The sequence below is a fragment of the Pleuronectes platessa genome, chromosome 9, assembly GCF_947347685.1.
Source record: "Pleuronectes platessa chromosome 9, fPlePla1.1, whole genome shotgun sequence".
Taxonomy (NCBI): Eukaryota; Metazoa; Chordata; class Actinopteri; order Pleuronectiformes; family Pleuronectidae; genus Pleuronectes; species Pleuronectes platessa.
The window spans coordinates 9,883,328-9,903,058 of NC_070634.1; the positions used below are offsets into that span (position 1 = coordinate 9,883,328).

Here is a 19,731-nt window from a genome sequence, read left to right on the forward strand (position 1 = left end):
CGGTTTGACCTTAAATAACACATGTTTAAAAGAGTCCACACAGTTGTCCTATACCGAGTGGCTGTGCAGAATGACCTAATAAGGAAATTCAACTTAATCCGTTTTTCTAAAATCTGCCCAGAAGGGCCTCAATTGAAAGTCCACAAAGTTTCAATTAAGTTAATTGAAAAGATGATTCTCCTCAGCAGTTCATCCCGGTTTTACTTCATTATCATTCAGGAATCTGTGGTCGTTCCTGAAAATCATGTGATATTAAATTATATAAAAGTTCTTTGTCTAAAAACACAGCCAATAGCCTGGTGCCCCAAGCTGAGAGGAAGCCTTCAAAAACAGCTAATAGGTGGCCCGCCCACAATTTTGTGATCTTTAGCTTGATCTTTTGTCTTCTCTCCAGTCCTGACCTCTTTAAATGTCCCCAAACAACCATTTGGGTTTTATTTGAATTATCCTCCAAATTTAATAATATTTTTTTATTTTATTAAATCAAATTCGGTTTATTGAAGCTACATTTGTTTCTCACACAGCTATCATACTGGTCTAAGATAGTTAGATGACAGAGGAGATACATATTTTCCCGAGTGTCTCCACCTGGCTGAAGAGGGAACTGAAGTGACCAAGCCCACGTGTGATGCTGCCAGTCGCACAGTTCCTCCCTCCCGAACACACTTTGGAAACCCGCTTATTGTTCCTGCGCATTCTTCAGAGATGACGTCTCCAGTCAACAAAGCCATGATCGAGTCCTACGCGCTCATGGTCATGGTCATGGGCTCGTTTTTCATCTACTTCTGCGGGATGGTTTGGGCTTTTTGTAACCCGAAACTGAGCGGAGCGGAGGAGGAGTACGGAACCGGGAAACAAGCAGCGGAACACGGGGAGCACCTCTGCGCCTCACACCCTCCACAGCGGAGCCTCAGGTGCGTCTGTGAGCACAAGGCACCGGCTCCGCTCTACGCAGCACAGGGGCTCACTCAGACCACTTACGTTAACTTCTGGGATGACACTGACAGTCTGCTGTCAGACTGCACCGCAGGTTGTCGCGGGGATCACGGGATTAACAACATTGTTGGATATAGTCCCTCTTGCACCGCGTAGTGGTCCACCATTCAAGTATGCCTAATTGCAAAACGGTGTTGTTCTCCTCAGCTCTCTGCCAAGCCATCACGGCAGACATTTTATTTTTTAGCACGATACAGATAAAACAGATGCAAACAGCTAAATTAAACTTCAAATAATTGCAGTCACTGCAATTTGTTTTGATTTCAGATGTCCATGGAGGATGGTTAATTCTGTAAAGTCTGACAGTGTGCGTGCTGCAGAAGTAAAATCTTTCTTTCACAGAACTGAGTGATATCCATCAAGATGATCCAGATCCTGCAGGACCACTGTCAAAGATGTGGGGTTGGTTATATTTGTTTTTCCTTCAGCTTCTTCCTTACGTCACTTTCCAGTTGCAGTAATTTGTCATAAAAGACCTCTGACGTTTCCAAATCGACGTCCATCTGAAAAGAGGTCCAGGAGAAACAAAACTCAGACTGTGAACTACTTGACATGACTATCTAAACGTAAAAATTGTTTTAGCTGCACCTTCCGTGGTTGTGTGTAGTTGTTGCCCAGTCCAGATGTTAAGCTGTGGTACTTCACTTGTGGGTCCAGTGATTCAGGATTTTGCTTAAACAACCAAAACTACAGGAGAGAGCAGCAATACAGACATTTTTTTATAGATATAGAGCTCAACAACATATTTCCGGAAGTAGAAGTCTGATTCATTGTCTGAATAGAGATCTTGATCATCAGACAATATTGTAACCATCCAAGGTAGATTTACTATAAGTGACGAGATAATGAAACAATGTTATCTACTCCTGTGGAAGCACGACTCCATATGATATCAACTATATTTAAAAAAAAACAAGTGTTTTATCTGCAATGTCAAAAAAGACAACTACACTACCCACAATCCTCAGAAGTGACAGCGAAGTCTAAGATTGGTGGAGCTTGCTGTTTCCATGGAAATGGTTACCACAACCTCTAGAATCATGTTTGCTGTGATCAGATCATTCCGGGTTACTAAATTAGTTAATACATTATACATTACATACATACACGGCAAACGCTAATTTATTGCAACACTATTTAATAAGGTAAAATTTAAGAATACACACTGGAAGTCATTGGATTGTTTGCAAAGGTTTATGTATTCCTTCCCTCTTTAAATAATTATGTACACACTCTTGTATCTTTGCCTTTTTTTTTTCTTCTGTTTTCCAGTTTTTTTTTGCTACGAATCAAATGTGTTATTGTCACAATCCACTGCTAAGCTGGTTGGCCTGTTTCCAGGATTAAAGGAATTTTACAAAATGTTACTGGAGTAATTGAATGGGAAATATACTTCCGGAACTGGAGTTGTTCTAAAACTCACTTTTTCACGTTATTAGAGATTTTATTTTACATACCAGGGCTTCAGCTCCATTATAAGGGGTCAGGGTGAAATTGTTGGTGAACATTCTTATCTGTGATCATGAGAGATGAAAGCAAATGACTCAAAAACTGATTTCATACACACAATATTAACTGGAGGAGGAGATGTGCGTCAGTAATTTATATTGCGAGCTGCACTCACAAGCCAAAAGAGAGGCATTAGCAGGGTCCAGAGGAATGCTGGGAAAGAGGGCAGGATGCCGTAGGTCAGACTGGTCATCACAAAACCAGGACAAATCACAGATGAGAACAAACCCTGGAAAGCAAAAAGGCAGAAGGATCTCGATCATCAAAGCCTTTTAAAAGGTATGAGACATACGCAACACAACATGTGATGTGTGTGAGAGATGACCTGTTTGTTGTAGTGTGTGTTGAGCGCCAGGCTGAGCAGGTCGGAGGCATATTTGGAGGAGCTGTAGGGCTGGGTGCCTCTCAGGTGCTGTACGTCCTCAAGGTTGAAAGCTGAGCGGTGGGCATTAATGGAGGAGGTCCAGATCAGCTGTGAGGTCCGACCTGTGTGGCACAGAACTGGCTCCAGCTCCCTTATCTGGGCCACAACACAGAGGGCACATGGCAACATCACGTCATCATGATAAGTAATTTAGCCTTAGTTCAGCTATAGTTCTAAATAACAAAGCAAGGAAAAATGTGCTTTGGTTTCCGATGCAATTTGTATTTGAAGGTGACAGAATGTGGCATCCTGCTGATTAAATTGTTTTATCTATATGAGAAACAGGTGAAATGTAATTCTTTCAAATATGAATTCACTTTCACATCTTGAACAAACTCTTAAGATATAGCTTACAAGCAGCATGGACAATAATATAGCATCTTTTTTCATGTACACAACATGCCCTTTAAGGTGAATGAAACTAATCAGCATATGTAAATTCCCCTAAACTTAGTTGACTTTAAGGACCCTTCTGAAAGTTAGTTTTCTGTAACTGTCTAAAAATCGAATTAGCAATAAAGATAAATTTCTGATCTTTTGATCAGGTTCCTCTTTGATGGCAAGTTGCTATGACGGACAGAATTCCCCTGCAAACGCACACTAAGCAGAAAAGTGTCTGCAGTGACCTTATGGCTGGAACACTGTTAATTTTTAATGAGCGTCACTGATCAGTGACAGTCGGTTCAAGTATCACCTATATTTGGTCCACAAGGGCAAACAGCTGAGAAGAGAAATGAAGGGAATGTGCATTAGTTCTACGTGTGAATCAGACCTAAAGATTATTTGGTTCGACAAAGTAGATGTAACTGACTAGTAGGAAATGACCAAACAGGTTGGTTGCAAAAACTTCTTGCAGGCCATCAGAGGTGACGTCGTCCTTCTGCGTCAGAATCCCCGCACCGGTAGCAAGCATGGTAACAACATTGCTGAAATAGAAGCATCATAGAAATAATGTATATGACTGAAGCATTTAGGATGGGTCAGATTATAAAACTCCATCACATGTAGTGACATGGAGGAGCTTCATGACTCAGGAGCATCTAAAATCAATAACATACCTTGAGAAGAGGCCTTTGAAAAAGGCTTTTACATCAAACTGTGGGTTTGGCATGATTCCTGCGTTCAGGTAGAGGTAATCTAATCGGTTATACCTGCAGATGACAAGCAAAGGCACAGATATGTATTTAGTTGCTTTCTAACACACACAAAAAGGATCTGTTCCTTGTTATTCAAATCCGTGAATGATTGTATGTGTGTGTCTGCATGTGTGAGGCCTTCCTACTACCTGAGCTTGACCTCCCCTGCAGCGCTGATGACAGAGGAGATGCTGCTGGTGTCCAGCTGCAGCAGGGCCACTTGAGCCTTGGGGTGAGACGTGAGGAGAGCAGCGCGAGCGCCCTGAGCCCGACGCATGTTCCTGCAGGCCAGTACCAGCTGCAGGTCTTCCGAGTCCTGCGAGAGGAGACGCTCGCAAAGCGCCAGGCCGATGCCACTGCAGGGAGACACATAGCATGGACACGTATTACTATAAGCACACAGTACCTCAATGTTCAAGATAATAGTTCATGGCACATTCTTGTACTAAAAGTAAAATAACTGGCTTTTTTATAGAATATTTTTATAGAAATTTCAAAGAGGCAAATAAATAACCAATATGTAAATAATAGAATGAAATACTAAACACATCCTAAAATAGGATTGAAGATATTGAGAGAAAGTGATTCGCTTTTTCCACTTGAGATGCCAGACTTCAGGTGTACAACAACAACAACAAATACAGTCATTACCTATTTGCTCCCGTCACCAAAACAACCTTATTCATCTTCTCAGGTCAAAACTGGAAACAAATTTTACAGACAAATGTCCTTAACATGCAACAAGTTCTGTGTCTGGTCCATGTGTGTCGGTCTCGTCTCCACCTTCGTCCCGTGACTGGACACTCCAGCGAGATCCAGCCAATGAGATCCTGACACCATTCTGGTCAGCTTCAAGCACCGCCCACACAGTATACATTAACAACCCTCATGAATAAGACAGCAGCTCACACAGAGAGAGGTATCCACTTCCCTGTTTAAGTTTTATTTTGTAATTTGTCCATCAATGTACAACTTTAGTTTATATTTTAAAAAAACATTCTCATTAAAAAATTTAGTACAAAGTTTTAAAAAAAACTAAAAAATATGACTTATTTGGGTGCAATAACATTTTTGCAGCTCTACACTCATTTATGACACTGAGAAGACGTAAATGCCATGAATTGACTTAGGAATTTGTCTTCAAACCAGATAGTACATGAGACTGTAAAGTAGTGAAAGATAAAGGCTGAGACGCCATGCGCCATGGATAGAAGTGTCTTTAACGTACGAGGTAATTGGGACAAAGGCCTCTGATAAGAGTGCAGAAACTGTAAATATAGGCCAGGTAGCTCAAACAGTGGTATGCAGTATGCAGTTCAAGCTATTGGAGTAAAAGAAAGAACACAAAGCTTTATTCCATATGGAAAAACACAGGTAAACACATAGATCAGTAACAGAGAGCAAGTTGACTGCTGATAACTAATTCCCATTGATGAGTCCTTAGGATGTGTTTGAATGAGCTAAACCACTGTGTGATCTGCAGCAGTCGTAAGTCATGATTTATAATTCAATGTTCTTCTCCATTCCTCTTTTAAAAGACATTTACTTTCTCTTATTCAACATCCACAACACACTCAGTGACATCTCTTCAATGAAACAGACTGAAAACATACTAGTAACCAACACAGCACAGCCTGGATTCCTGATTTTGTTTGACAAAGTAAATGACATGATATTTCACACACATCAACTTTAAAAGCATATTAATACACAAAACATAACCAGAACAGACACATAGGAACATATAAATATAAAATACAAAATATTGATATTTGAGATTTAGACTTATCTATTGAATATACACAGGCATATACATGTCGTGTTCAGATCACTGTAGGAAAAATGGAGGGAGATGAGAAAGACTAATGTTCTTGTTTAAAAAACGTGTGGAGGTTTGTCTGAGCGACTGAGATGAAACACTTGAAATATAATGAAATGTAACAGTAATGGATTTCTGCACTTTTTCCTTCTACATTCAAGCAGTCCTCAAGAAGAAAGTTCTTCCACAACGTTTGTTTACCGAGCACAGGGGCAAATTGGGAACTCTAAACTTGTATCAACAAAATTAACATTTTATTTTCAAAAGTGCCGTAGGTCACTTGCTACATTTAATTCTGACTTGCACAACATGTGTCCCCACACAACCGTAATCATCTTTGTTTCATGTGTGTTTTTCAGGGTTGGTGTACAACTACACAGAATTGATTTTCTTAAGAATATCTGCCTTTCTATAAGACATCTTGTCCAATGTGATTGTGCTGATTAAATTCAAACTGACACACACACAAAATGTCTCTGCTAGTCCATCTTTGAGGTGTGTTAAGTCCATGGAACAGTGTTTCCCAGATCGTAGCTTGTAGCCCAAAGGTGGCTCTCACCCCCAAGACAAGACAAATTGAACCTGGAGTGTCTCTCCCCTTTTTAGTCGAGCACCACTTCTTCCAGAGAGGAGCAGCCTGGGAATCACTGTCTGAAAACGTAGCCCCGGCTTAAGGCTGTATTTCCAGGAGGGCTTGGTGTATTTCCTGGAAAGAGGGCCGTTCTTTGGTGTTCCTCCTCCAGCAGCTCAGCATGATCTTGTAGAGCGAGTCTGGACACAGCACAGGCTGAGGCAAGTAGATCTAGAGACGATAAGGAGGGAAGTTTGTTTGTTTTGCAAAAACAACAGAACAGATTGGTGAAAGGATACTGTATAGGTCGGAATCTATTAAATTATGCTGCAGATCCGGATCAGAGGTCGGATCTAGGATTTTCATTTCACCATCTCTAACATTGTGAGATAGGGCGAGTAATTTGTGGTTCTGATTCAAGGACTGATTATTAGAAGTGTGTGAAATTTGGCTGCATCTTGATTGAATTTACAAGGACTGTTTGGCCTTGGCGAAGGTATGAGCTCTACTGAGTGGCAATCTAGTTTATATTTGTAATGGTTGTAATGGCACTCACCTGTCTTTTCTGGTCCCTGAAAAACTCCCCTGTGTTCTCTATCACCTGCTCATCAGTGAGCTGAGAGTACGGCTGCTCTTTGCAGAAGTTCAGTATCTCCCACAGGGTCACCCCGAAGGCCCAAACATCACTAGCTGTGGTGAATTTACCCTGCAATACAAGAGGGTGTAAAGAGCGAGCAGCAGTGTCTGCATATATCTTTTGACAATTGTACACAGGGGGCGCTGCACAAACATGATTGTGAACGTGTTTCTTTATAGCTCAAGTATGAGTCCTCACCAGCAGGATGCTCTCCCACGACATCCAGCGTATAGGCAGCACGGCTCTGCCCTGGATGCGGTAGTAGTCACCGCTGTACAGGTTCCTGCTCATGCCAAAGTCAGCTATCTTTATCGTGTACTTCTTGCCCACCAGGCAATTTCGCGTGGCTAAGTCCCGATGGACAAAATTTAGAGAGGAGAGGTACTTCATCCCTGATGCTATCTGAGTGGCCATGTAGCACAGATTACTGAAGCTGGGAATGAGAGAGAAGATATAGTTGAATTGGTTGTGAAGGAAAATAAAAGAGGTGTATGCATGTATTTACAGCAGCCACTTACTCACCTGACAGTAGGTGCGTTGCTGAGCAGAGCGAGCTGTCCCTCGGGTTCGTGGCGGGACAGAAACTGGTTGAGATCTCCGTTCTCCATGTACTCTGTGATCATACACAGCGGGTCGCTGTAGATGCACACAGCTAGGAGGCGAATGATGTTGGGGTCCTTCAGACGCGACATGATCTTTATCTCTTTCAGGAAGTCATTCCTACCAAGATAAAATCATATGCTTAAGTTAAGTGACTTATTTTACACAGATTCAATTCAGAATTATATCAATGTCATATTTATAGTACAGGAAACAGGCTAAATGAGGCACCAAGTCGCTACCTGGCATTTTTGTTAGCATCTGAACGGAGCATCTTCACCGCCACTAAAACTGGCACGTCCTCTGGGATGTCAAATAAAAACTCTTTATTCATGAACTCCTGCATTCCATCTGCTTCACACAGATGCACCTGACAGGAGAGGAGAGGAGAGGAGAGGAGAGGAGACGAGAGGATTTCATTTTTAAATCACAACATACAATATCTCAAGAATTTTTACATATTCAGGTTATAATTATGTGTGTAGGCAGTTTTAAGTATAACTTTATTTTAATTTTTTTTCTTCATATTTTCATTTTATGTTTTTAAGGTTGTTCTCATATCTGTTTTGTCTGATTGTGTCGCTGATTATGATCGGAGTTTTCTATTATTTGCTAGTCTGCACTTTATTTTGTAAAGCACATTGTAACTCTGGTTTTGAAAGCATCTACAGAAATACAGTTTATAATTGTTATCCTTATTACTATTTCTTTTCTTTTTTTTTTAAATAAATCTTTAGAAGTCTGGTACGAACACACACACCTCTCCAAACTGGCCCTCTCCCAGCTTCTCTTTGAAGGTGAGCAGTTTTCGAGGGAACTCCTCCACTGCGACGTCCTTCCCTGACAGCAGGTCCATGGCCAAAGCCGGGATGGCATACGTGTTGCCCCCTGTCACACCTTGCAGGTTCACAATGTCTGCCTCTGCATAGTGAGGGGCCCCATCCTGGACGATAGTAGCTATGGTGGATTTAGATGCTGCTGTGCTGGTAGAAGCTGGAACACATTAGACAAGATTTAGCATGTTTATTGTGAATATCTTTTTTAATTGATGTGTATATATGCAAGCAGACGTGCATGTCCACCTACCAGGCTCCTCCGAGCTCTGTGAAAACTCTGGCAGCTTACATATGAGGCGTGACGGCTCCTGGTAGTCTGGACCAAGGGGGAAGATGCGCTCGTAGGTGGAGTTGGACTCCTGTTCACTGGTCGTGCTCGACTGGTTGTGGTTGTAGGCGAACGTCTCGCTCTGTATTGACAAACTAGCAGTTAGTTCATCGTCCAGCATCCGACGAGAGGCCTACAGAATAAAGGATGTGGGGGTGAAGGAACAGGTCTAATCACCTCCCGAAGGAGAACTCAGGAATCTAATTGAAAATGTGCAAAATCGATAGTATTTTTCAAGTATTTTTGTTGGTGTAGCTTTTGACCAATTGGTGAGCTCACCTTCTCCAGCATCTTCTGCCACACCTGCCTCCACAAGATGATGACGATGATGGCCACGAGGATGAAGATTATGGCCACTAAACAACCAATCAGAATCCTGGTGTTGCTGTCATCTATTTTGTGGGTCGGGTCATCTTCTGTGGAGGGGCAGGGAGACACAGATACATTTTTAATGATAGGATGTGGATAAGAGGGATCAAACAGTATATCTGCAATTAAATCAGACCCGTCCTGAAGCATGTACACATTCAAACACTGAATTAAAAAAACTTTTAAGAAAAGTCAATCACAAGCAGATCATTTGGCTTATCTAACAGGTTTAATATTAACCATAGTTGTTTTTCATTGAGGTGTGTCAGCCCAAAGTGATAGGACTTACCGACACACCCACATCATGCAGAACCAGTTTATCAGGATTAGTTCCCCACATGCGTCTTTTGCTAATTTAAAATTCTTATTGTAGAGATATATTTAAATGTCACGGTGAGAAAGATGAAGGTTTATACATTAAAGTTAAAAATGACTGAATAAGACAGAGCCGCAGTAACATCTGTGCTTTTCCTGCTGTACCGAGTTATAAAGAGTTGTGAATCTATGCAACATACTAATGCTACACAGTGTGTACTACATACAGCATGACCTCTTTTTTTAGCATTTAGTGTGATTAAAGTATGCAATATGGGCAAAGTTGGACAACAATTCAATGTATTTAAAAGCACATCAAAAAGTGGCCCTATTAAGGCTTCATGCTTTCTAGTTTGAGTATCCTTTATCTTTTATCACTTCTCCAGTGTGAGGACTCCACATTAAAAACTATCAATAGAAAAATGGATTGGGGACATCCTGAACAGTTTTTACACGTTATATTTGTGTGGCCATGTTGGTCAAATGACATATTGTCCATTGTCAAAAATAATGCAGGATTATTAACTGAAACCTCTATCCGTCTAGTATTAGTTGTACAGACTTGGGTGTGTGGGTCTTGAGGTCACTAACCTGGTTGTATGTTGGGTGGCAGTCCAGTCTTGGGTGGAGCCAGAGTTGTGTTGTACATGGCTGTGTCTGAAAGGGCAGATGGTACAGAGCTGAGCAGAGACAAATTATGGATTTGAATAATTAAATCATTTCTAGATTACATAAAAAATTGCTTTAATAGTTCCTTTTTAGTTAGTGATGTTAATTCTTAAACATATTGTTTGAAAATAGGATATTACACAAGCATCACTTGTGCTCATCAAATGTGACAATATTGAAAATAATAAAACCTAAGAATATACAATGAGCACATACATATTGTGCACACAATTCTTCAGTACCTGACTGGAAAGTGATCTCACTGAACAACATCCAGGCATCAGCGAAGTAGAACTGGCATTTGATGGCACTGGCCATGTGATTGGCTAGGTTGACTGTGACAAATCGAGCGCTGGGATTCTTCTCATCCACCACAGGGCTGAAGGAGAGTGGCGAGGCCTCCCAGTCCGACTCAGAGCGGAAGTAACACACCACCTGACGGAAAGCCTTGACGTGCTGGGAAAACATGTTGTTGCAGTGGACCTGGACCCGGGACACATTGAGGGGAGTGTTTTAGAAATGAAGAGAGATGTAAAACTGAACTTTTGTGAAAGGATGATCTTGTGGTATATCACCTTCATGGTGGTGAAGTTTCGCGTCCGGTCAAACTCAAACATGATTTCAACATATCCACTGGGGAAACTTTCGTTGTTCCAGCCCACGTAGTCGTACCCGGGCCACACGTTGTAGACGTGACTGTGTGTAAAATCGTCCAGACCACACACCCCATCGGTCAGCTGACCCAAGCCCTCTGTCATGCTGAGAAAAACACAGATAAGAGGTAATTGGTAGAAAACACAGATGGCATCACAGCCTGTCATGTGTCTGTCTGTTAGTTAGTAAACAGGGTTATGCAAAAACTACTTGGCAGATTATCATGAAACTTGATATTGGCCGGAGAAGAACACATTATGTTTTGGAGAAGATTTGGATCATGGAGTGGATCCAGGACTGTATTTTTTTATTTCTTTAACATTGTGAGATAGGGCATTCATTCATGGGTCTTGATTTAAACAAATCTGACATGTTCAGTGGATTGATATCTCTGAGCCGGTTTTGTCAAATAGTTTTAACGGCACAACTACTCAACACTAGAGGGCAGCATTACTATACCAATCCCTCACTCCTACTGTTGGCTGAGATATTGTAATACGGGCCATTTTCTTTTCCCTCTGTAGTGTTTCTGAGGCCTGTGTCATGGAGGACATTATTCACCATATCCTAATCCAAGCGCCAATGAGACTCTGAGTTGTTCATTGCAGTGTTGAAACTTTGTAGACATGTTTGACTCAGTCATTCCCATGAGGTATTGCTTCACAGTAAACCACCATGACCCACTCCCCACCATCTGACTCTTTGCTTTCACCATGGTGACCAGGCAACAAAGAGGTGAGAATGACACTTTAACTTCTCTTGGCAAATAATGGACTAACTGTACATTGCACAATCCAGCCTCTAGTGTTTCCTTGGAACCTATTGCACAATCCCTCCCCTGGTGCTTAAAGTATCTTTCATATTTAATTTTTGTTTCCTATTTTCCTATTTTCACATAAAACCTGGCAAAAATACACCACAGCAAATTCTGCAGTAAAACCTAAATCTGAGGGTGGTGATAGAGGATAAGAGCAGTGGTGAAGCAGTTCAGTGGTGTGAGAACACAGCACACACAGTAAAACACACATACCTGTGGATGACAGCTCCGTCATAGACAGAGTCGTTGAGATAAACAGGGTAAGCAGGCGAGCTCATCTGTTCTCCTATTGGAGCGTTGTATGACACAAGACCATCTGTAAAGCAATGTTTTTTTTGATGAGTCCAACACTTCGAACTGAAAATGCTGGGAAATTTGAGATTAAAGTGAGCATGAAAGGAAAAGAACAGAAGTGGGGAGGTGTCTAATACGTGAAGAAAAATGCATTCTGTTATTATTGTTGTGGGGCAGCCCAGTGGTAGTCTGGCTTCCTCCCACAGTCCAAAGATTAAGATGCATTTATTTGTCCCAAAGACATGCAGGTTGGGAATAGATTAATTGAAACACTCTAAATTGACTCTAAATGGGAATGTACTGTAAATGTGAAGGGTGATACCCCTATCAGTCCATAAATGTCCTCTCTATACCATCATCTGTCCTTATGTGTCCTCTCTATACCCCTATCAGTCCTTACGTGTCCTCTCTATACCCTCATCAGTCCTTATGTGTCCTCTCTATACCCTCATCAGTCCTTACGTATCCTCTCTATACCCTCATCAGTCCTTATGTGTCCTCTCTATACCCCTATCAGTCCTTACGTATCCTCTCTATACCCTCATCAGTCCTTATGTGTCCTCTCTATACCCTCATCAGTCCTTACGTATCCTCTCTATACCCTCATCCGTCTTTACGTGTCCTCTCTATACCCTCATCAGTCCTTATGTGTCCTCTCTATACCCTCATCGGTCCTTATGTGTCCTCTCTATACACAAATCAGTCCTTATGTGTCCTCTCCCTCCATACCCCTAGCAGTCCTTATGTGTCCTCTCTATAACCCTATCAGTCTTTACGTGTCCTCTCTATACCCCTGTCAGTCCTTACGTATCCTCTCTATACTTCATCATCTTTATGTGTCCTCTCTATGCCCTCATCAGTCTTTATGTGTCCTCTCTATGCCCTCATCAGTCTTTATGTGTCCTCTCTATGCCCTCATCAGTCTTAATGTGTCCTCTCTATAAACTCATCAGTCCTTACGTGTCCTCTCTCTACACTCATCAGTCCTTACATATGCTCTCTATATTCTTGTCAGTCCTCTCTCACTTCTTACCCAGCCATTCACAGCCGTAGAGCTCCACTCTCATGCAGACATTCATGGAGTGGTCTGTGACGGGCATGAAGCGGACAAAGCGAGCGATGATGGGCGGCTCGAGGTCCTTTAGTACAATGTCATAGGCGTTTCTGTTTCCTTCAATCACCTGCAAACAAACACAGAAACAAACTCACAAATGACTGAGAAGAAATGGCCCCTTTATATCATAATGAAAAATATGGATTTAGTTGAATAAGTTTCCTCTATTGTTTATATAAATACATTCATATCTGGTGAAAGTAACTAAATGCCATGAAATCAAAACCTGAAGACAGATCTTTATCAGAAGTTTGTCATAAATCTTGAAGTACATCATACAGTAACATCTAAACCAACCAGTTTACTGATTGGTGGATTGACTTGCCTGCTTGCCCTGTCTGTTCCTCCACGAGATCCAGCGGCTCCCGTCACGGCTGTACTTGATCTTGTACATCTGGGCGAACTCATTGCCGATGCCTCCAGCGTGTCGACCCTGGCTTCCCACAAGGGTGATGAAGTGGAGCGAGCGCAAGTCAATCTGGAGGAACTCCTTCAGGCTGTCTGGCTCAACTGTTATTTCCGGACACCACGCACCATCGCCCTCCTCGAAGTCCAGCCTGGAGAGAGATGAATGGAAAGGGGGGGAGGGACGATTGAGGGATGAACAGTGGGTGGATGGACGGCCGCAGAAGAATTACAGCAGGAAAGGGAAAAGAGCGTGGCAGAAGAACTATTGGGACAGGATGGAATTGGAATGGTGAGAGGAAAGTAAAAGGGAATTTGGTGGTGGGTTTCAGTTTTTAAATCCTGTTATGGAAACACCTGGGTGAAAGGCTGCATTGTAAATTTTTCTTTAACTGTTCATTTTGGGGCGAGGGGCTGGCACGGGAGAGAGGGAGCTGGGCAGAACTGAAAACACAGCCAGAATGGATGGAGAATGTGTATAACATCATTATCCTGATACTGAGTGACGGCCACCCAAGTTTTGCAACACACACACACATATGTATAGGCTTCCTAACCATGTGGCTGTAGGTTGAACTGATACCCCAGATTGTGGTTAACTGCAAATAAACAGGCACTGGCACCTTGCACCCATACACTCATTATAGGGCAAACACACTGTAAAGTGTGTGTGTGTGTCTGTGTGTGTGTGTGTGTGTGTGTGTGTGTGTGTGTGTGTGTGTGTGTGTGTTTGTGTGTGTGCGTGTGTGTGTGTGTGTGCGTGTGTGACTGACCTTCCATATCTAGCGGCGGTGGATTCAGACCACTGGCTGGAGGCGGAGATGTCCTCATCCTGTATCTGCCCTCCTGACATGCCCAGAGGATACCGACACACACCTGAGACACAAATAAACACTAGTGAACATCAAAACTGTAATAGAGGTCATCAAAAAACAACAAGACCGACATCCACTGTTTGTTCTGCCATAAACACTATTTACCACAAGGTAAAATAAGTGACTAATAACAAGTAGTGTCATCAGCTTTTTTAATTTCATCTGTTTTTTACCTGTATTAACACACTGTGAGACATGCCGCCCGCTATACACTTACTTGTATCAGACCAACCACACATCTGGTGGGTGCAGAAAATTCTAAACCCATACTCAAATATTCACCAGACACACTCAGACATTTCTACGACAGAACTCCCAGCTCCTAATGATGCTGGGTGAAGCAGTGGGGTGAGAGAACACACACACACACACACACACATACTCAAACACACACATGATCACTACACACTCTTCGCTCTCAAATTGTGGTTGCTTCATTGAAATAATAAGCTGGATCCATTGAGTGCCAATTCAAATAGCATTGGTATCACAAACATGTGTGTGTGTGTGTGTGTGTGTGTGTGTGTGTGTGTGTGTGTGTGTGTGTGTGTGTGTGTGTGTGTGTGTGTGTGTGTGTGTGTGTGTGTGTGTGGTAAAACTGTCTGGTCTGAGTCCATCACGCCTCCACTGTGTGGTCAATAGAAGCAATGTGCCCTCTGTTTCCTGCATACACCCCCTCATCCTTACTTTTTTTGTCTCCTCTCCATCCTGACCTCCTGTGTGGTCTCATCCCTCTCTCCTCTCTTCTGTCTCCTTCGGTGGCGAGACTCGATTCAAATTAAAACCATGATTTAGAAATGCTTCATCCCATTAGGACTCAGCGGGTTCGTGGTTAACTGAGCGTGACACAGCCGGCATGGTATCTATTAACTTTTACAAGACTCTGAATGAATGAATGGGTGTTTCCACAAGGAAAAGTAAAAGGGCACTTTTCCATCATCTAAACGTTATCTAAACGGTTGGGCTGTTTTGGTCTAACACTGATAACTCTGCAAAACAGGATGTGACCACTAGGTGCCCTCATCTGTGGATGAAAGAGCCTTTGGAGAAACTTGATTTCTGTATATGTGATAGCAACGGAGCTGGAAGCAGAAGTTTAGGGGATCCTGACCCTGTTAACTCGGCCCCTTGACTCACAGAAAAGCCTTTGAGAAGACGCCAGCAACAGCAGAGACGGAGGTTCAGGGCCATCTCTGTCCCTCTCCTGCTTTGTCTTTCCTCCCATTTTTCTCTCCCTGCGATTATCTCTTCATCTCCTCCAAATATTTGCTCAAAAGTCAAGATGTGGAAACCCCTGAAGGGTTGGACAAGGGCTCCGGATCTGATACACAGCTCATATGTCGTGTGCACACAAGGCAGGCGTAGATGTAACCATACACACGCATGCAGGCTCAGTCTTGGCAGTGACACCGTGACAGTTTGAAAGAGGCACAAACAAAAACTCTTCCAGATGTCGACATTTGCCTCCTCTGTCTTTCTTTCATCTTGTCCTCTCAAACCGTTGTTCCTCAGCCCTTTTCCCCTCAGCCCTCATCATTTATCGCCCTATCTGTTTACACCCCTTCCCTCCTCTCTACCCCTCGCACTACATCGCCTTCACTATAAACAGACCACATCAACCATAAACCGTCTCACTCGTCTCATATTCCCTGTATATTAGTGGAGAGCTCGGCTGAAATCACAATTACAAAAACCATTTCGATTATAGGTGCGGCGCTCAGACTGCACGGATCATAGCTGCAGTGAAACACAAGTCGTCAAAACCTGCTTCAAGGGCAACAACAGAGATCTCCAAGAAAATGTTTCAAAATCAAATCAGAGTGGGATAATATTTGGAAATAAAGTGGAACATTTAGAACGATAATATCGGGCTTCTGTTACAGGGTTTCAGCCCAGTCCAGGGAGAGGTTATGGGGTTTGAGGTGGTTGGCGCTCCTCCGCACAGCCCAATTCACAGAGAGGTGAAGAGTGTAAACAGGCATTGAGACGGAGAAGGAGGGGAGCACGGTGCTGAATCTCCTGTCTCCACACTGGCATGAAACATTGTCATAAAGCCCAGAGCTCTTAGAGGAAATGCTGGGGCCATAATGTGCATGTCATGTGGTATGAGGTGGCGACATGAGTTGTGTAGTTTTTCCTGTGAGGCCTTGCCAGAAATATACAGAGAAGCTGCAGACCACAGACAGTGCAGCATCACCCGTTGGGGGGGAAAACACAGTAATTGCCTGGGACATAATTGAAGAAAATAAGAGTCATTATCAGAGTCTTCAACCACATCCCACAGAGATTCAGAGAAAGAGAGAGAGGGGTTTCAGTGTGTCGTGCCGGATGCATGACCGCTCTTGCAAATGTTGGCTTTTGCCGTGTTTATTTATCTACCCAACCCACTCAGAGGTGACCTCGGGGGCGAGCGGTGTGCCTTTAGACACACACGCACACACACACACATAAGAAGACTAACCGCCCCTACATAGACACACACACACACACACACACACACACCAACCCCACCACCCATCAGGCTTCACATTTGGCCACAGTATCTAAAAATATCAGCCTGGAAAAGGTGGAAAAATACCAGCCTTGTGTGGTTAAGGAAGAGAGGGAGAGAAAGAGAGAGAGAGAGAGATGAAGCAGTAACGGACCAATACCCCAACCCCCCCAAACTCCTTGATTTTACCGCACCCTGACTACTGAAAGGCAGGCTTGTTCTGTAGTGTTTGCTGTCCATCCGCTCACTCCAAACACACTCACACACACTGAGCAGTCACGCAAGTCGCTGCTCACGTCTGCAACATAGTACCTGTCCGTTACAGGTCAGGGAAGTTATGGTTGTGTTTTTCTTTTTGTTTACTGTCTACTTTATTGCTTCCTAAAAGTGGCATCGTGTACCTTGCCAACAGGGGCCACTGCAGTCACAAGTGGGAACTGCAGGATCACAGCTCACGAACCGGCATTAGTCACTTGCTTTAAATCTGTACAAATCAATATTTTGACACTCACAATGGCTCAAAAACGACATGAAATTTACAAGGGGTCACCTGCATTAACACAAAGCACTTTACAGTACAGTTTTTTGCCATCCGCCCATTCACACAAACATTCATACAGTGCATCTATGGGCAGCACTTGTACTATGAGAACAGTTCAGGCATCAGAGGCAATTTGGGGGGTGGTCAGTATCTTGCTCAAGGACATTGCAGCATGCAGATGGGGTAGACTGGGATCGATTCGCCGACCTTCTGGGTAGAGGACGACCCGCTCTAACCCCCGGGGTTTATGACCTGCTGCTTTCACTAACTTAACAAAATCTGCATCCAGACAAGATATTCATCTCAGTATCAGAAGTAATCTCTACGATCCACACACCTGAGTATGAGACCATTCATGCACACTGGGCTTCCTGGTGTGTAAACAGGAAGCAGATTGTCTTCTATGAAGTTTGTTAATTCCTTAGAGAAAATACAAAGAACGAGCGAGAGCAATAGTGATGAGTAGGACGAGGGATTTCTTCACATGAACCAATGACGACTTTGAACTGTTACTGAAACGAAGTGTTAGCAACGCTTTGATTTCTTGAAGTTGATAAGCTGATAAGAACCAATCAGGGAGTGAATGCCCGTCCATACTACAACCCAACCCCGGGGTTTTAAATGGGGCGAGCAGCATTTCTGCTTTTGATTGGTAAGTGTAAAACTATTTCTTCAGTTTGAAATTAGTCTCACTTTAAAGTCATTAGAGTTTGGTGATCGAAAGAAAAAATACTAATGCATTCATCTATTCATTGGGGATTTTATGTGAAACATCCTCACAAGGAGAAGCCCACACAATAATAACACTACATGATATTTGGCTGCTCTGCTCAGGCCTGTATGTCCACACATCCGCCTTCCCTCTCCACAGTGAAATAAAGTTCGCCCACTCACTAGTAAAATGGGGAAGACAGGGATGGTATAACTCCACTGCTTGGGAATTTTAAACAGGGGAAAGTTGGCATCACTCTACATCTCAGCACTACTAAATTCAGCCATGAATATTTCCAGACTGTGGAAAAATGACCCTCTTCTCGATGCAGCAGCGCTACAGCATCAGACAGAATTATAGGTGGATATATCCTGCTTCCATATATTAGAGCAGGTTGAGATTTGAGGGTTTCTTAACACTGGAGGTAAATCGCTGGTGGTTTCTCGATGAAGAAATCCCCTCGGTCAGATTTTAAAAACAAATCTGAGGGTGAACTTGTTGAACTTTGACCATGATCAGATGCACAAACAGTCCTTTCCATGACTTATGAGTGGTCAAGTACTGGGAAGCGCACACCATACACACTCGCACAGACACATATACACGCACAGACACATATACACACACACAAGTGTTGGGGAGAAAGACAGAGCTTATTTCAATGGACTTTCCTGCTGTCAGAATGTCTGGTATGCATTAGCCACAGACTCCAGTGGGATAGCTGGATCCACAGCATGCATGTGCACGCGGGTATATGCATGTGAGCACACACACACAAACACACACACACATCGAAGAATAGAGTCAAGAGAGAGAAGTCCCACAGGGGTCAAACACTCAAATTCTTTATTAAGTGTAGTTGAGCGATATCTCATAAATATTCATGTTGACGTTTTTTTGTTGCTGAATGCAAAACGGTCTCTATGATTGTGTATAAAAATTTGAATGTAAAAAAGGCATCTTATGTTACATTTATGTCTCGTTAAAGAGGTCAGAAATGTTGCTATTAACATATACAGGCATGCATGAAAGCAACCACAGCATGAACACTCTATTTTACTCGAAATCTCCCTTTATAAACACACTCTATGATCTCTATCTCACTCAACTCTCCCCGTTTCTTCCCTTGCTTTCTTTGAAGTCCGAATAAAAAGCTCTTTTATTTCTGTTAGTTTTGGCTCAAAGAATGCATGAATGACAAATACAAGCCAGGTTTCAGAATATGTTTACATGTGGCCTGTCTGTGTATATGTTTTTGTGCACATGATTGATTGAGTGTATGGAGAAATGCTAGAAAAAACAGCTGTTGTGAAATATATTCATGTTTAAACATAAAAAATGTTAAGTTCGTAGTTTTCCTTCTTGGGTGGAAAACCCCTCTGGTGCAGCTTTACAGTTGTCATCATAACCTCATGGTTGTTTCATTTTCAAACTTTATCAAAATGGAGTTGATTTACAACACTGAGTTGTTGTAAATTTTTATTTTGAAGGTAGAAGTGGGGTGGAGTAAGGCAGGAGGTTGTGGAAGTGATTTTTTATTATTGAGCACAGAGTGAGATCAGTCCGACCTATAAAATCTGTTTTTTGACAGAACCATTATTAATAACTGTTTGGATCTG

The 19,731-nt window shown here is 42.6% G+C and overlaps 2 protein-coding genes across 4 annotated transcripts in view; both read right to left on the reverse strand.

The window, feature by feature from the left end:
• Positions 1–1,128: 1,128 nt before the first annotated feature.
• hsd17b7 (hydroxysteroid (17-beta) dehydrogenase 7) lies at positions 1,129–4,817 on the reverse strand. The gene is made up of 9 exons (XM_053429893.1): positions 4,717–4,817; positions 4,215–4,421; positions 3,988–4,080; positions 3,741–3,855; positions 2,831–3,025; positions 2,621–2,734; positions 2,454–2,510; positions 1,585–1,683; positions 1,129–1,499 (listed from the first exon to the last, which is right to left on the reverse strand). The coding sequence occupies exons 1-9, from the start codon at positions 4,749–4,751 to the stop codon at positions 1,404–1,406; spliced, it is 1,011 nt and encodes a 336-aa protein (XP_053285868.1). The 5' UTR covers positions 4,752–4,817; the 3' UTR covers positions 1,129–1,403.
• A 170-nt stretch (positions 4,818–4,987) lies between these two features.
• The window catches only part of ddr2a (discoidin domain receptor tyrosine kinase 2a), a 29,955-nt gene continuing 15,211 nt past the window's right edge, over positions 4,988–19,731 (reverse strand). The window contains exons 3-17 of one of the 3 annotated variants that reach the window (XM_053429896.1): positions 14,267–14,369; positions 13,414–13,645; positions 13,008–13,155; positions 11,894–11,996; positions 10,785–10,968; positions 10,452–10,692; positions 10,132–10,197; positions 9,136–9,272; positions 8,779–8,938; positions 8,453–8,685; positions 7,935–8,062; positions 7,615–7,812; positions 7,291–7,525; positions 7,012–7,161; positions 4,988–6,686 (exon numbers count right to left, since the gene is read on the reverse strand). In XM_053429896.1, coding sequence (XP_053285871.1) covers positions 6,555–6,686; positions 7,012–7,161; positions 7,291–7,525; positions 7,615–7,812; positions 7,935–8,062; positions 8,453–8,685; positions 8,779–8,938; positions 9,136–9,272; positions 10,132–10,197; positions 10,452–10,692; positions 10,785–10,968; positions 11,894–11,996; positions 13,008–13,155; positions 13,414–13,645; positions 14,267–14,369 — 2,450 coding nt within the window. In that variant the 3' untranslated portion in view covers positions 4,988–6,554. Of the gene's footprint in view, positions 6,687–7,011; positions 7,162–7,290; positions 7,526–7,614; positions 7,813–7,934; positions 8,063–8,452; positions 8,686–8,778; positions 8,990–9,135; positions 9,273–10,131; positions 10,198–10,451; positions 10,693–10,784; positions 10,969–11,893; positions 11,997–13,007; positions 13,156–13,413; positions 13,646–14,266; positions 14,370–19,731 lie in introns of all 3 variants that reach the window. The other 2 variants (XM_053429895.1, XM_053429894.1) reach the window with 2 other exon arrangements.

Excerpts from the sequence above, each read along its gene's own strand:
- hsd17b7 (XM_053429893.1), bottom strand. The coding sequence starts at position 4,751 with ATGAATAAGGTTGTTTTGGTGACGGGAGCAAATAG. Across the intron at positions 4,422-4,716 it reads TTGGTGACGGGAGCAAATAG|TGGCATCGGCCTGGCGCTTT; the intron begins GTAATGACTGTA and ends GTCTCCCTGCAG. Across the intron at positions 2,735-2,830 it reads ACACACACTACAACAAACAG|GGTTTGTTCTCATCTGTGAT; the intron begins GTCATCTCTCAC and ends TTTGCTTTCCAG.